Source organism: Nelumbo nucifera, chromosome 1, assembly GCF_055504915.1.
Source record: "Nelumbo nucifera cultivar China Antique chromosome 1, China Antique-T2T, whole genome shotgun sequence".
Classification (NCBI taxonomy): Eukaryota; Viridiplantae; Streptophyta; class Magnoliopsida; order Proteales; family Nelumbonaceae; genus Nelumbo; species Nelumbo nucifera.
The window spans coordinates 142,353,075-142,369,391 of record NC_142649.1 but is presented as its reverse complement, the minus strand read 5'-3'; the positions used below and the strand labels follow the sequence as shown (position 1 = coordinate 142,369,391).

Genomic DNA, 16,317 nt, shown 5'->3' with positions numbered 1-16,317 from the left:
ATTTTAATTATTTTGACAAAAATAATAAGATAACAGCCTGTCTAACGGAGAAAAATGTGTAATGCTGCTTGATTGTTACACGCTGATGATGAGATAATTGGAGTTCTCCAGAAAAATCATTGTGTTCTCCAGTTAACAACCCAAGAGGGTGATGAATTGGGATGATCATCGGTTTATAATAACATAATGCTGTGTTTGGTTTGAATATAAGAAAAACAGAAAGTTGAGAGGAAGTCTTGATTAATTTCACAAATTTTGTAAACAATTTTCTGTGTCTTATTTTCTATCAAATCGAATATAGCCTAATTGTTTATGATGTTACAGCAAATTTTTTTTGGTAAATCTCTTAAATTATTCCTACTATTTAGTGTAACGACACATGGTATTCCTACAGTTTAGCATAATGACACATGGTATTCCTGCAGTTTAGCATAATGATACATGGTATTCTTACTGTTTAGCAATTGTCTTTGGATATTCTTAAGTTTTTTGACAATTGTCATTGTCGTTAAATCTGAACAGAAAGATGATTTTACGTTTTTACCATTCTGTTAATTCTCACACTCTTCCGAATCTGCCATTGCTGTGAAACCTTTCCTGGCCCTCGTCTGCGTCTTCTCCCACTGTCACCTGTAATCCGCATAAGTGTGTCCGCACCCTGAATGGACAACAAAGACTCGGATCAACCCCCGGTTCCCCTACACACGGTCAACCAGAGATGAACGAGCTAATGTAGAAAGCCATGTCGGGGTTCTCTCACTTTATTCTGGCACCGCCGCTACAAGTTGCAGCGGTGGATTTCGTACTTCTCTCTCCACCACTTACTGGTCAAACACCACCACCACTGCCAATTAGAGAGGATTAGAGAGATTTTCGCCTTGTATTCAAGGTCTTGTACCTAAAACACCACCGCCTGGTATTACTTAAATGGGCGAAAATCTCTTGTCCGATTTCCCCCACATGAACGATCATCGCATATGGGGTTACGACACAGAGAAGACCAATGTCATCACCAGCGATTCTCAGCCATGTTCAACGTCATGAGTTGCAATCGATTCGCAGGGTCCACCAACGATTCTCAGCTTGCTCAATGTCACGAGTTACAGTCATAGAGGTGGAAGCAGGGTCCACAAGGGTTGATCATATTTTGGGGTTTCCGGAGCCAATAAAGGGAATAAATGCGATCGGGGAGGAAGCTCCAAAAATCACTACAAAAGACATGATAGGGGAACCCCTTCACCAACGCCCTCGCCGGAAAACGGTTCCTCGCCAGAATCAGGAAGGGTGCACACTGTGACGTCTCTAGGAACAATCTGTAATGGGGTATCGGTGAACAACGGGACCGGGCTTCTTCAGTGCTGCAAGACGCATTGCCGCAATGTTCTTAGAAACCGGAACAACCGTGGGCGGTGCGGGCACAAGTGTGGATTTGCAGAGCTCTGCTGCCATGGGAGCTGCACCAATGTAGCCTACAACGCCAGCAACTGCGGCAAGTGCGGTAACAAGTGCCGTTCATTCTCTCTCTCTCCGTCCCTTTCATTCTCTCTCTCCCTCTCGCCCCTGTTTCATCACCGCCGCTGCTGCAATTTGCAGTAGCGGCGGACCTCTCCTGTTATTGGAGGGCTTTGATGGTTTCTTGTCCCGGAAAGACGTGGGTACCCTTGTTTCCGTATCTGCCCTTCTGCATGGCCTCACCGGCCGATTCCCCTCACTGAGCGAGTCAGTCAGCAAACCCCGTTTATATGCTGCATGGGTTCTGCTTTGCTCTCTGTAGGTCTGCGTTGGATTAGGCATCGAAGAGACAATCGGTGGAAACCGGCAGCAACAACCCTGTCATCGGAGACAGGATTCTTATTGCAGAGTGGTTCACTATTGTTGTCGCCGGGGAGATGGATGGTGAAGAAGAAGGGAGAAGGACGAAGGGTAAAATTGGATTTTGAAAAAAAATTATTCATTACGTGATGTTATGTGTGTGAATTTCGATGAAACATTTACGGATAGGGAAAGCTACTCAATTATAAAAAAACAGTAGGGATACTTTAAGAGATTTATCTTTTTTTCTGCTCAATTATAATCCATTAACAGGTTAAACTAGAACAACAGATGAAACCCTATTCCAGCTGCACAACGAACAGCCCTTGAGCCTTGACCAAGAGAATCAAAACTTGCTAAGCATGAACTGGGCCACAGATATCTGCACATGCTTCCGCCGAAGATTTTTGGTTGGACCAAGATCACGCCCTAACCAATCCCAACTCTTAATAGAGCTTAAAGGTTATGTTTGATTTGAAGGAAAAGATAGGGAAAAGAAGAAAAAGGTAAGAAAATCTTTTATAAATGTATAAATTTTCTTATCACTCCCTTTCTTTCCCTACACTTTCCTTCAAACCAAACATAGCCTAATTGATACAGGGCCATCTAATAATGTCCTGCCCAACAAGCTTTCAAGTTTCACCATTTCCAGTTCACAAAGCTCATACCCCTATTCCGGCCTTTTCTATCAAAAGGCCACCATGGCCCATGCACATCTTCCGTCTAACACAGACAGAGTCAGAGAGAGAGGGGACGCCGAGTCGCCGACGAATAGAACCATAGATACGTAGACAGACATAATCCTTCGTCAATGGATTTTATTTTACCAGCAAGAACAAACAAAATCAGAATGAATTAGCAACGAGAATGGCTTGCCTGCACCGCGCCTTGGCCTGCTCGAGCCTCTCCTTCAGCGTTTCTTCCTTGACCGCTGCCTTGACCATGGCCAAATCCATCTCCATCAGCCTTAGAACTCTAAATAATTCCGTGATCATTCTGTCCTCCACCTCTCCTTCCTCTCTCAACACCTCCGCTTCTTCTCGCGCTCTCTCCGCTACAATTTCTCCGGTCTTCGCCAGAAGCTCCGTCGACCCATACTCTCTCCCCATCAGACCCTCCAACTTCTCCAGGAAATCGGCAATCACGTATCCTTTCGGCTTCTCCAACTGAATCTCCTTCGTTCTTTTCCATCCGATCTCAAAATTCGGCGGCTCCGGCTTAACCAAACCCTCTCTAGACTTCCTGTCTCGAATTATCACAGATTTTCTCCGCTTCTCTACTGCAAAACGGTTTGCTTCGCTTTCAGTCTCGGAATCTGAGTTTGGATTCGGGATATCGGTCTGAGGCAACGAACTCGAACTCGAAGTGCATTTGATGGAGATGGAAAGGTGTTTTTGGCGGGAGAAACGATGGATATGTAACTCCCGTAGACCTGCAATTGAGGAGGTATTAGGGACTTGATTTTTATGAAGATGAGGAAGTAGGAATTTGAGAGAAGTAGGAGTAGAAGCCATTACTGACTCAGTAGTATGCACTCGTCAGCAGAGCAGTTCTGCTGTTCTGAATCTTCTGATAAGGCTAAGGTTTGTGGGATTTTCATTTTTTATGTAGGTTATTGATAATCTAGAAAAAAAAAATATCATTGAGAATATATAGAAGAGAGGTACAAGATATTTGTGCAGATTAGCATTCACCACCGTTAGATCTGTTGGCTATCTTTGCTTGCAGCTTGATCTATTAGTCAGATTTCGCCGTTTCCTGATCACGGGATGGGCCACCCATTGGCATTGAACAGTATTGATTTTAATGATCATTTTCTCTTAAAAAGTGTATATTTATTTTAAATGCGAGTTTACTAAAATACTCTTCTAAGTTCTAAATAAATACTTGTCCACTTCGCTTCAATCCAATTCACGTAATTATGAGAAGGAAATAGCAATTCATGAATTGGATCTCTTTGTGATACGATAAACTATTGAGATTAGAAGCATATGAAGGTTTTCTATGTCCATCCCTGTAATTTCTTGAGAAATTTTTTGTGACAATTTTTCTCTAGGCTCAATTTGAAAAGAATACAAATACAAATATGTAATTGGTGATATCCGGAATCAGTGATTTTTGAAAAATCATAAAAAAATTTTGGTTGGTAATTTGGTATCATTTATGCCATGTAATTTGATTTTTGAGAAATCGACTTTGAGTCTGTTTGGTACTGATTTTCAAGGATGGATTATTTTTGTATTAGAGTTATTATTCAGTGCCACGTCATCTTCAAAAAATCAGAATCAGTTAAAAAACAGAAAATCACCAAAAAAAAAAAATCCCTCAAAAGGGCTGATTTCAATAATTGATTTTTGGCTGAATTCCTAGAAATTGACATAATTGACCTTCAAAGTTGTATTAAAACATGTTTTAGTTAAATCTGGAATTAAGATATTTTGATTTGTTGCCTGATGTTGCTTTATAAGCTGGGATTGGGAAACAACGGGATACAGTTTTCCCTTGCAGTATATAGCCTTTCACGAGAAGTCTTCGTGGTTGATGATACACGAAAAAAATCACAAATGATTGAAGGAGTCTGGAGTGGTGAAAGAAGTACTTGTTTATATTTATACGTTAGACAATTTTTAGATTTCTTTGAAATCAAAACCTCCAAACAAGCGTACGAGTATGACCTCCCAACGGTTGATTGTATTTGTAAGGAATATTACGCCCAGAGGAATATAAGTGAGAGCCCAAGCCCAGTGCCTGGAATCACTGCATTTGTATTGGGGATCCATTAATAGAAAACCAGCAGATCCAAGAATGCTCCGCTTCAACCAACAAGGTACGGGCCATGCATACCAATCAAACTTCAGTTGGTGCGGTATAACACCTGAAGCTGTGTAGTGGTTAGTGATGTGATATCGTTTCAGTGTTGCCTTAACGAGTGAGCATACAAGGATTTCTTGTAGTTGTAGGCAAATCTGATGCATGCCTTTAAAATCCTCCATGAACAAGAATTTAGACTACTTCAAGGGCAATTACCCCCATGAACAATAAAACTTCCCTTGACATTACTCGGCCTTTAATACATCAAAATTCTAAATTACTCGACTATATAATAGACCAGATAACAGACTCCAATTATCTAATAAATACATACCATTCAAGAAGCATTTGCTAGCTAAGATGTACGCAACACTATACAACATGAGGAAGCATGTGCCATTCCCTCGTGCAATAGAAGTCTATCAGACAAACTGCAATAGAAGTCGGTGATTGGGTGTATTGTCTTACAATCTTTTTTTTCCTGTAACCTTATTCTATACGGAATACTTCTCATGTTCCTTTTGCCAACTGGAAAAATAGAGCAGGTGAGGCTGGGGTTTGAGTTGGAGTGTAAGCCGGTACTAAGCCCTCAAGTATAGGCACCGTGGGAAATAAAAAGTACCTACGCACATTTTACCTTGGAGTCGAAACTCAACTGCAAGGAAAACAATCAATTCAGAATTGAGTATCTTACTGCAACTGGAAAAAAGAGTATACTATTCTATTTCTGGTTGGCACATATATGATTATGTTATAAAAGAATACAGATTTTGAGTACTATATTTCCCAAACAATGTATCAATGAAAATATAAATAAAAAATTTAGCTCATTAAATCAATAACTTCTTTAAACTCTATGAAAACACACGAGTCCAAAATAGTAAAGTAAAAGAAAGAACAATTACTGCAGAACGTCCCTGAGACAAACAAATATGATGAAGCCTATTACATTTTCCCTCTACTCGGTCTAAATAATATATACGATGTTTTTAAGAGCAAAACTTTTCAATGGACTACATTAACCTCTCTTTATTTCTGTCTGTTTCTTCCATCCTCTGAACATGTATTTATATTTATACTATATATATACAAAAGAATGGCCAAATGTATGTAGTTGGAAAATTTTATTCCCAGCCACATCCAGCGGAGGGGAAAATAAAAGCTTATAAAAGTTGAGTCCGCAATTTTGTCAACAGATTCTGCATATTTTCGAGCTTCTGACTTAGTTGCTTAATATCCACAAGATGTTGTTGTATAGAAGATTCTGGACTACAAAATTCAGCAACAAGGGCCGAGCACTTGGCTTGAGAGTCCAGAATTGCTGCCTCAAGTGAAACCACAGTTGATTCCAAGCTCTGGCTTGGGCTCTCACTAATCATTTTTGGTGTTGGTGTGAACCCAATGCTGTAAGCACTACTTCGACGGCTGAGCTTCTCTGGGGTGAAAATCTTGTCCAAGCTCTCACCTCCTGCAATTTGTCGCATTGTGAACTCTGAAACAATCCAAGTAAACTGAAGAACAGAATAAAACTTAAAGAGAAAATGCTGCAATGGAAGTCCATCCTCAAGATACTGATCCCAGAAAATGTTGCCAACCATCTAATCAATCTGGATTTTTTTTTTTTTTTTTAGGGGGGGATTGTTGTTAGCTAGTAAGTCTGGATTCCAGATATATTCCCTAAAAGACATAGAAAATGAAGATCACGTATTGCTTACTCTAGATTCTTTGGGCTTATATTCCAACTGCATCTCAGATATATTCCCTAAAAGCACTGGGATTTTTCTACTAAATAAAACTAATGCAACAATGGAAAAGGTATATAAAAGATTGTATCAAATACCAAGGTTGCTTAGTTGATCTATTGCTGCCTGACCAATAGATGCTTCAAGCTTGAGTAAGCGAAGAATTCCAGCAGCTATTCGACCCATAGAATCAACTTCAGACTTGCACAGAAGAGCAAGATGTTGCAGTTCCTCTTTGGTTGCAACAGCCTCAATCTGCAAAGCATCACTCCCCCCCAGAGTTGAAAAAGATCAATTATTGTATATTTATTAAGAAACAAATGAGCAAGAATAGAATACTTCAAAATTTGGATAGCATTACCGGTTGTTTAACAGAGAATTTCAAATTTTCCACAACCCACTTGGCCATTTCGCTTTCCTCAACATCCTCAGAAACCACAATTCTTACTTCAAGATTAACCCCCCCTGAGTACCCCCCTGTTCCTTTGGCTCCTCTTGATGAAAAACTGGCGTGGGGTTTCAATGCTTGCAAGCCCTCCACACCAACCTGGAAGTCCCACAATTAAGATAATAAATATAAGATGAAGCAAGTTACAAAACAGATCATCAGGAGAGATTACTAGGATTTACTGAAAGCTACTATAAGTATTAAAGAATCAGGGACCCAAACTAGGTGCATAATTCAAAAAATTACTTTCTGCAAAAAGAAAAATTGAAGCATGGTATAACCAGACATGTTATACAGTTATACTGCATACCAGTGTTCATTAACACTTGAGACCAAAAACTATGAAATGAATGTAAAAAAGGCCATTACCCAATGATGATCCCCGTTATCTGGGATCTTGGGCAGGGCAGACTGGATATAAACCAAACCTTAGGATTTCTGTGCAAACCTACAGCACTCAGACTTGAACCATCCTCACACTAGTCAGCCCAGTATTCTAAAATCACACCATGCAATGGTCCCTTATTAAAAGAATAACTGATTTATAAATAATCAAGGCTGAAAATTCAAACTGAATAAAATGCTTACTGTGATAAATTCTATGGGATATTTCTGCTTCCTATTTAATTTTCCTGTGCCATTACCAACATGTTTTGGATTACTTTTTGCCTTCACTTGCAGACTCTGGAAAGTGGTGTGCCAACACCTCTCTTCCCTTCCAGCATCATTGTCATTGTAAAGCCACCAGCTTTCTGCCATCTCCTGGGCTCCCTCAAGAACAAATAGCCAGTCTTTCAATTCCATTGATACATCCACATCATCTGGCATTCCCAATTCCAGGAGAATACCATTTTCCCCAACTTCAGAACTTCCACCTGCAATCATGAAGAACAGTTAAGAAATGGAACTTCTGTAACATCATACTGCAATCAAATAACAAAATGAATAAATAAAAAGTAGTATATGGGAAAATTTGTCTGTGTGACACAAAAATGTAATAAAAAAATTGGAAAGGTAATACAAATAATGGAAAGTGCATAAAACTACTTGTGCAATACAGTGAAACAGACATATTTGATGATTTCGTTAGGCTCAGTTTGGAAGTACAAATACAAATATGTAAAGTGCAAATACATACAAAATAATACAAAATACAAGGTTTTGCACTCTACATATTTGTATTTGTACTCTTGGAAGGAGTACAAAATGCATGGTTTTGCACTCTATGTTTTTGTATTATTTTGTATGTATTTGCATTGAACATATTTGTATTGGTACTCCTTCCAAACTGAGCCTTAAGAATAATATCAGAAGTACATTGATCCATACTCTCTTCCTTAACATCCCCAATAAGTGATGATGCTCTAAGCAGCTTTGACAATGGTCCAGCAGATAAATTCTTCAACCCTTTCGAAAGCCCCTCACTAGGACCACCATCTGGTCCAAATATACCAAAACGATGCAACAGAGCTTCAGCATAAGTCATTCCACCACCAAGGCGAACACCAGAGACCTTTGCAAGTACAGTTAAAGTGTGACACTCTGAGTCTTGTGCATTATATGGAATCACATGCACCATGCTTATCTCTAAAAATGGAAGTGTTGGAGAAATGCCATTTGGCTGATGCTTTCTACTGTTCTCAATCCAAAAGACAGCTCTCATCTGTGGATACCCATTTCCAGCAACCAGAAGTTCATGTCCGAGAGGAGTCACCATTGCACCATTTTCTCGTGCCAGGTTTCCCTCTGCGTCTACACAGTCCACCCGAACACTTTCCCAACGAATATTCGATGACACTGCAATTGCACCACCTAGGGTCCGATGTGTAACTTTAATAAACAGATCTTCTCCAACAAATTGGACCAAGGGCATCCCTTGAATATCCAAAGAAGAAGGTTCTAGAAATCTAAGCTGGAGGTCCTTCACTTCTAAACTCACAGCTGTATCACCAGGAACCTTTTCAATTAACCTTCCTCCAATGGATTCCTTTCTACTACTCTTCTGTCTATTAATTTTTCCAACGTTTGCTATCTTTTCACTGACTCTACCAAAGTAGGCATATAGATCCAAAACAAAGAACAGCTGTTCAACTGAAGTGTTGGATATGTATTGTTGACAAGCTACTCCAATTCTGACGACACCTCCAGGGGGGGGAACAGTAACAAGTGGGCTCCCATCAGCTGTGACCATAGCTGCCTCAATACAGGCATCATGTAGTTCAACACATCTCCACAAACCATCAGACCAGTCAATAAAACTTCGATTTTCTGTTAAGCCACTGCAAGTTTCAAGAGATAGACTGAGATGTGAAGCTCGAGTCGTCCACTTCTTCTGGCTGGCATCAATTGGTTGATCATCCCAGAGACAGAAGCAAGCAGGATCCTTTTCCAAGTTCAGTAGGCTTAGTTTCAACGATGGTGATTCTGAGAAGAACATGTTCTCAATATGAAGCCTTGCTCCAGCAAATGCATTCTGAAAAGTATTGCCACCATTGACAATGCAACTATCTGACTTCCCAGCATCCAGAGGAATAGTGATATCTAATTCTTTGAGAGTGAATACAAGTGAATTAACAGAGAAATCTGGTAAAATAGCACCAGGATTGACCACAATACCATCGGCTAAGAAGGAAGAAATCCTCAAACATGATTCCTCCTGAAGATTAATCTGAAGAAAACAAAATTAAAAAAGAAAAAAAAATAAGGAAATAAAAGAGATGGTAATGTGCCAGTTGAAACTACAGGTTGAAATTGTAGTTCTATATACCATAAGTGGCTTGCAGTCAATGACTGTTTGTGAAGCAAAAGATGGAGGAGCTGGTGAGGGTTTGATCTGAAGAGAATGGAGGCAAATCAGGGGAATACTTTCATTTAATTGCCACTGTTGTTCTCCGAGAGGATAGATTGGAGGACAAAAATTCAATCCTGCTCCAACAAATCAGGGTAACAAATCAAGTAATCAACTATGATGTATGTGAACCTACACAATATCAGCATTGATGGCATGGATAATGAATCATAGGCATTATAGAAAACTAAATAACTCATTCAAGACATACCAAATTCTGGAACATGCAGAAGATCTTTTGTAACAGCCTGCATTGATGGCTGCACTAAGGTACATGGAGGATGTGAGAAGGTGTCCCTGCATTCCAAACATCATCTCACAAATGAAACTCTTTCTAACATAAAACAGTAAATTAGTTTTGTCCCATTACTTCAAGCTAGTAAATTAGTTTCTCAATATTCAGAACAAGGATAATATATCCTACTGAGCCATCCAGAACACCAAACCCAATTTGCACAGAGCTCTGTCCACTTTAGAGCCAATAACTAATGCCTAACTAATTACTGATAATACCAGGGAGTAGCAGAAAAAGCATTTCAAGAAAAACGGCCAGGAAGAATATGCACTAGAATTTCATTCCTAGAAAATTCAACTGAAATGGAACTAGATGTTTTCAGGCTAAAACCATGGATATACAAAAAAGAAACATATGTACCTTAGAAACAGTCCACCAACCATTACCCGAGACAAGTTTTTTGTATTTTTTCCATCTGATACACTCGCCTAACAACAATGACCAAGCATGATAGGTCAAAACACATAAGAAAATAATGAGAAATACCAATGGATTCAAAGAAAGTGCAGAATAACAAAGCAAAAATCATAAAGACTGACTGAACATGGAAGTCTAAAAAACATAAACCAGAAAAGCCCATGAAGTGTATCCAATCTCTGTATCACTCAGGATATAGATCATAAACATTTTTCTTTTGCAACAAAAGACGCACTAAAATGATCTGTTAGTACATTGGCCCAGTCCATGTCACAGATTTTTTTTTTTTTTGTATTTTGCTCAACAGAAACATCTTATGGTGTGTGTTTATGTATGAGATTGTCTACATTCTGTGTCTTTAGTTCAACAATTGGGAAAGTTTGATGGACCATGGATCCTACCCGGGAAAAGAAGAGTGATTGCATCAGAAGCTCGAGCTGAAACTCTGCAAAGTAATTCAATTTCATTAGCTTTTTTTTCTTTGCAATTGCATTTACATAAGGATTTAAAGAAATTAGGAAATTAAGGTTTTACTTCTTTTTGTGATGAAAGACGGTATAATTAATTTGGCTCAAAAATTTAACTGCACCATTGCAGAATAAACAAGCTGGAGGTATAAAGGAGTACAAAATATTAAAGAACATAATTTCATTTTCCATTTGACTATTTCTAATAAATATCTGTACATCTAAAACCCAGCTTGCTACTAGAACAAAGAAACATGAAAATGACTCAGTCAATAAGATAAAACAACCTAAAAATTGTCCTTTTAGAGAACTATAACCTTCAGGAAAAATATCAGAGACTGGTCACAACAATTTCTAGAAAAGATAACTGACCAGCATCTTTTATGCATAGAAATATATGGTCTACAATAATAGAAACAAGGGATCGTCCTGCTGCCTCTGTACACCGCTGCAAGCAATGAATATACCCTGTTAAAAAGGAACCTAGCTCATTGTGCTTTCTGGCAAAACAGAATACATTCTTTCTAAAAAATCTTAAAATAGCAACAACAAGAACAGACACCTCTTGAGCGTATGGGTCCACATCTCTATTCAGGCATACATACAAACCCGTCAAAAAGCGCAGAAGAGCACGTAAACCTGCTCAAACCATGGCATTTTTATTCCCCTGTTTTGTTGTTGATATCACTTACAAATACACAACAGTTGCAATGAAAAAATAGATTACTTTTGCTTACCTGGTTCACTTAAGGCAGGACAAACAGCTTCTGTAATATGAAATTGAACCTCAAGCCCTAATGGATTATTTAACTCTGTCCTTTGAATTGTTATCTGATCATAATTAAACAATTAAGAAAGAATCAGCAATGGTATATCCATAAAACTTCAGGCCATGTTATTTAGTAATTGCACAAGATGATGATGCCCAAAATGAAATTTAATCATCAAATTTGCATTACATAAGCCTGTCCAGATATTCCTTCAAGAAAACGTTCACCACCAAAGAAAACCCGCTTTGCACCATCATCATCACGCTTATTTGCTCCATTATTAGAACATGTTATATGAGCATCAGCAAACATATCAGGATGAGGTAAGAGGTCAACAGATAACGATTCCCATTCAAGTTTCTGGTGGCACAAAAAATAATAGCTTTATCAGATGTTACCATATATAAGAACAATATGACTTTTATTCATGAAAAAGGAAAGGGGAAAAACTCACTAGTGCACATAGCAGCATATAGATAGATAAAAGGAAATAGCTTTATGAAAGCTTAAATTGGTAGTGAGTAGTGACACAAAGAATCACATCAAAAGGAAGTCTGCAAACTTACTTTAAACACATATATATATTTCTTATTATTGGAAAAGTCCCTTGCTTCTTTAAGATTCACAACCTGTTAACAGGGGGAAATTCAAATAAATTGTGATTCTTGTAAATGCATTGAAAAGAAAAGTATCCTACTAGCAAACACATCCAAGTAAATACCTGCCAATTCTCATTTGTTGTATACAGCAAAAGGTTCCGTATTGTGATAGATGCTAGAGGTGATGCCCTGGTCACAAAGGAAGAACAAAAAAAGATTTCACATGATTATAATCAAGAAAAGGCCTATTCTGTGGTTGGGGGCCTCCATCACACCCTGTAAATTTCTATATGCATACCAAAGTTCATATCAATTAATTCTTTGACAAATGAAAACTTTATGGGCATTATTTTGGCACAAAGTGACTGCTTTCAGACTCAAACCCACATTCTAACACTTGAAAGCTCAAGATTTTACCATTACACCAAGCAACGTCCCCTTCAAAGTGCAACATATTCCACTAAAAATATAACCAAAAATTATTCTGTCTAACAAAATATTCCATATATGATGTGTATTACCAAAAACAGAATCCAAAATTATTAATTTATTAATTTTCCAAAAAAACATGAGGCTAATTCCATTAACTTCCACAATTTCATTGAAACAAATTACAGTTAGCAAAAATCAAACAATTTATTACATGCTCAATTCAATTGACAATGCCATTTATTGATGAAAAGAAATTCAATGCCATATGAAGAAGTTTATAAAATGAATTCAGTGCATGATCAATGATGGAAACCCATATGGTCGGTGTTTACAAGTCGTGCAATTGCAACCATAAATCCACATGATGGAAAAGAAACAATCAATAAATAACAGCATATTGAATCCCAATTTCATTGGTAGGTAGTAACAAGATATTACCATGTTGCTCTTCCTTGGGAACGAACACCGCCACGAGTTTCAAGCAAAAGGTTAACAGTACCCACTTCTAAGGTCATTCCATCTGCAATCTATACATATGGAAAGTCAACGGTTGTCATTCAGAAATAAAATGTAATAAGATGGAGAAAGATAACAGCTTAACCTTCTGCAGAAACAAGATTAGAACAATGAAGATATTTGATGCTAATAGTGAGAAGTAACATGGGGCTGGTCGAAAGTTTCAAAAGAACAGTGGAGCAAAAGCACCTACCTTGGGAAGTCAGGAAAGGTTTGTACCTCATTTTTTAATGGAATATAGAGCCTTAGAGCAAAATGAAGGATATCGGACCTTAGTTGCAGTAAGACAGATAACTATAATAATGATGAATGTGTTTCTTGCTAACACTCATGAAAAAATAACTACTCTCCTGATTGAAAATATATCAATCTGCCTTCTTTTTTACCCTTTTTCTGAAGAATGAGAAGATTACAGAAATTTTGTGAATGGGAAAGCAAATTGAAAATAATTATCTGGTCTTCTCAACAATTCTACTGCATCTCCCATTAGATAAAACCAAGAGTACCAATTCCAATGGATATCTTAAAATTGTCTGAATCCAATGCAATACAAATGTGCTAATGTAGTCTTGGAAAATATACGAGTATCATCAAATTTGCTGACTGTCTATCTGATGTAGGATTCTGCAGCTACAGTAGGAATTTCTGTATTGGTAGATATTATAGGAATTTGCCAAGGCAACTTCCGGTAATTGCTCACACTAACCATTACTGGTTGACATTGTAAATGCCTCCCATGTGAACAATCCAGTGCATTCTGAAGGAAATTAGCAATTCAGGAATGGAAAATCTTACACATGTCACCAAGAAAATTCCCTACTATTATTATTGAGTAGTCAAGCAAATTCTCATGAACAAATGAGATTAATTACCATTGGATAAGTTCATAACCGTTCCCTTGTGACATGGGATACATTTGAGGATGTATTGTGTAATTATTATGTTAGTTTATTTGATATTTTACCCAGAAATAATCCAATTTTGTCTATACCAAAACAGGTGACTAGAAGGTATTCCTTCACTGGAGGTATATAACTATATATTCAGAAGTTCAAAACTAACACTTAAGTGGAAAGTCCCAAGCAGAGATAGTCCCACCTTATCCGCAAATCCATAACCACTGCCCTTCCCAGAGTTGCTGGATGTTTGGGTACTGCAGGAAAGCACAAGGGGAAGTAAGAGAAGTTCCTAAGTACTTGAATTAATGTGCTGAATGGTGATATAATCATGAGCAAAATTCAAAGTAAGAGTGAAATGGCGATGCCTGGTTGAGCTCCTTCCGATGTTCGAATCCGAATTCTCCTCCAGTACCAGATCGAGTCTATCAATTTGAACAGAAATTGGCTCCGTCTGTACATTGCTAACCGACGGAAGCTGAATAACACATCGAAAGAAGCTCGTTTAGAAACAAGAGAAACATCACAAACAGATCAAATGAACTAACTGATATTAAACAAACTGCAAGCTTAGACCAACCTTTATCTCCAGCTTCCCAATTCTCGCAGTCGTAACATTCAATGCCGGGGGCAACCCAACACTAGCATGTAGAGCATCTCCATTTATATCTAATATTTCAAAAATCAAATAAGAGAATCATCGATTGATCTTTTCTTCAAAAAAAAAAAATCAAACAAAAGAATCACCGATTGATCTTTCTTTTTCTTATTTTTCAAATCGAAATCAAATGTAAAATAGATACTGAAATTTAATCACTTGAAATTTTCTACCTAAATTGGAGAGCTGAACGGTTCGCCCATGCAATTTAAACTGGTCTCTGGAGAAAGATTTCAACCAGTACTTGAGCGTGTACTCTAAAGCTCGAGCGAGTATCGACTCCATCTCCGGCGCATGGAAAATCCAGTACCAGTGACCAAATTTGACAGCTTTAGTGCAAATCCAGAACCATTTCCTCCAGATCTATAAACAAGGAGTGATTCCTCTGTTGCAGAACACGAAGCCCTACTCGAGAACAGCAAAGGAGGAGGAAGACAACGGTGTCAGGGAAAAACCAGAAACCGGGAACAGAGAGGTTGCTTCAACTTCAAGATGCCGGTTTCGATGATAGAGAAGAGGAGACCATCTCTTTTGCATGGTTACCGGCATTTTTCAGGTAGGAGCTGTGAGGAAGAGAATCTGAGAAACTCATTTTCATTTTTACTCATAGCCATTTGCCCACAGGGAGGACACTTACTACTTGGTTGCAGAGTTGGCACGCGTGTGTGTCATCACAGTAGCGTAAACCGCACGTGTGTGGAAGGTAACCCGTAACCGACCGTGTGGTGTGGAACGTGCGAGACAAGCGTTACGCATTGGATCTCGGTCTTTGTCAGAATTCGGCGATACGAACAATCGAATATAGGTGGTTTTGTTTGTCTCGGAGTCGGACTGGACTCTCGATGGGGTATTTGTTTTGGTGGGAACCGAAAAAAGAGGATGAATGGCGTTGCTTTTATTCCCCTAAATTGACTCTCCATGTGTAACACTAATTGGATGGCTTTAACCGCATTCACCAACCACTTCCCAGTTCCAGCTTATTGGTGGGACCCCTCCCAGCTGCCTTTGCTTCACATCACAGGTTCTTCTTTGTCTGACTGTTCTGTGGGCTGCTACACTACATACATGGGATATGGGAATTGAGAGCCTCAGAATTACTGCCCTTAACGGGAGATGGTTTATTATTCGGGTCAAATAGAGAGGGAAACCCGGCACATGAAAATGATGTAATTCTGACTCCTCTCCACTCCAGTACTCATCCATAGTATTTATACCTCACCTATGCCAAAATTTCTTTGTGGTGCGAATTTCATTTGCACTGGTATGAATGAACAGGACTGCAAATGGACAAGTGTAGTAAATTTTGTTCACCTTATGTTTCAAATTTGGCTTTGATTTGTTTGTTTGCAAAAATAGCAAGTAAAATGATGTGCACGGCAATGAAGATTTGAAGAAGGTTATTTTTTTGGGAGAAGGAGCTTAGGAATCAAATTGATGCGGTCAAAGAGAAAATCAATTATGGGAGATGTTCTCAATGCACGTTAAGATATATATATGAAATGCCTGTGTAATACACTCTGTGGGGTGCACTTTCTGACATTCTAAGCTGAGCCCCACATACTCATAATAGTTGTATTTGGTAAAAATCCAAAAGTTAATATTTGTG

At 38.5% G+C, this 16,317-nt stretch overlaps 2 protein-coding genes across 3 annotated transcripts; both read right to left on the bottom strand.

The window, feature by feature from the left end:
• Positions 1 to 2,035: 2,035 nt before the first annotated feature.
• CRR41 (potassium/sodium hyperpolarization-activated cyclic nucleotide-gated channel protein) lies at positions 2,036 to 3,586 on the bottom strand. The gene is made up of 2 exons (XM_010242652.3): positions 3,334 to 3,586; positions 2,036 to 3,244 (listed from the first exon to the last, which is right to left on the bottom strand). Exons 1-2 carry the CDS (start codon positions 3,410 to 3,412, stop codon positions 2,658 to 2,660), a joined length of 666 nt encoding a protein of 221 aa, XP_010240954.1. The 5' UTR covers positions 3,413 to 3,586; the 3' UTR covers positions 2,036 to 2,657.
• A 1,249-nt stretch (positions 3,587 to 4,835) lies between these two features.
• LOC104585692 (uncharacterized) lies at positions 4,836 to 15,327 on the bottom strand. 2 transcript variants are annotated; one of them, XM_010242654.3, is made up of 20 exons: positions 14,885 to 15,327; positions 14,634 to 14,722; positions 14,422 to 14,531; positions 14,256 to 14,310; positions 13,080 to 13,168; positions 12,332 to 12,398; positions 12,177 to 12,239; positions 11,800 to 11,970; positions 11,578 to 11,671; positions 11,403 to 11,479; positions 11,213 to 11,288; positions 10,775 to 10,818; positions 10,317 to 10,384; positions 9,873 to 9,958; positions 9,581 to 9,738; positions 8,143 to 9,481; positions 7,402 to 7,688; positions 6,727 to 6,912; positions 6,464 to 6,620; positions 4,836 to 5,278 (listed from the first exon to the last, which is right to left on the bottom strand). In XM_010242654.3, the coding sequence occupies exons 1-20, from the start codon at positions 14,994 to 14,996 to the stop codon at positions 5,205 to 5,207; spliced, it is 3,402 nt and encodes a 1,133-aa protein (XP_010240956.1). In that variant the 5' UTR covers positions 14,997 to 15,327; the 3' UTR covers positions 4,836 to 5,204. The 2 variants fall into 2 exon arrangements, with proteins under 2 accessions (XP_010240956.1, XP_010240955.1); XM_010242653.3 differs by lacking the exon at positions 4,836 to 5,278 and adding an exon at positions 5,434 to 6,091.
• Positions 15,328 to 16,317: the final 990 nt, after the last annotated feature.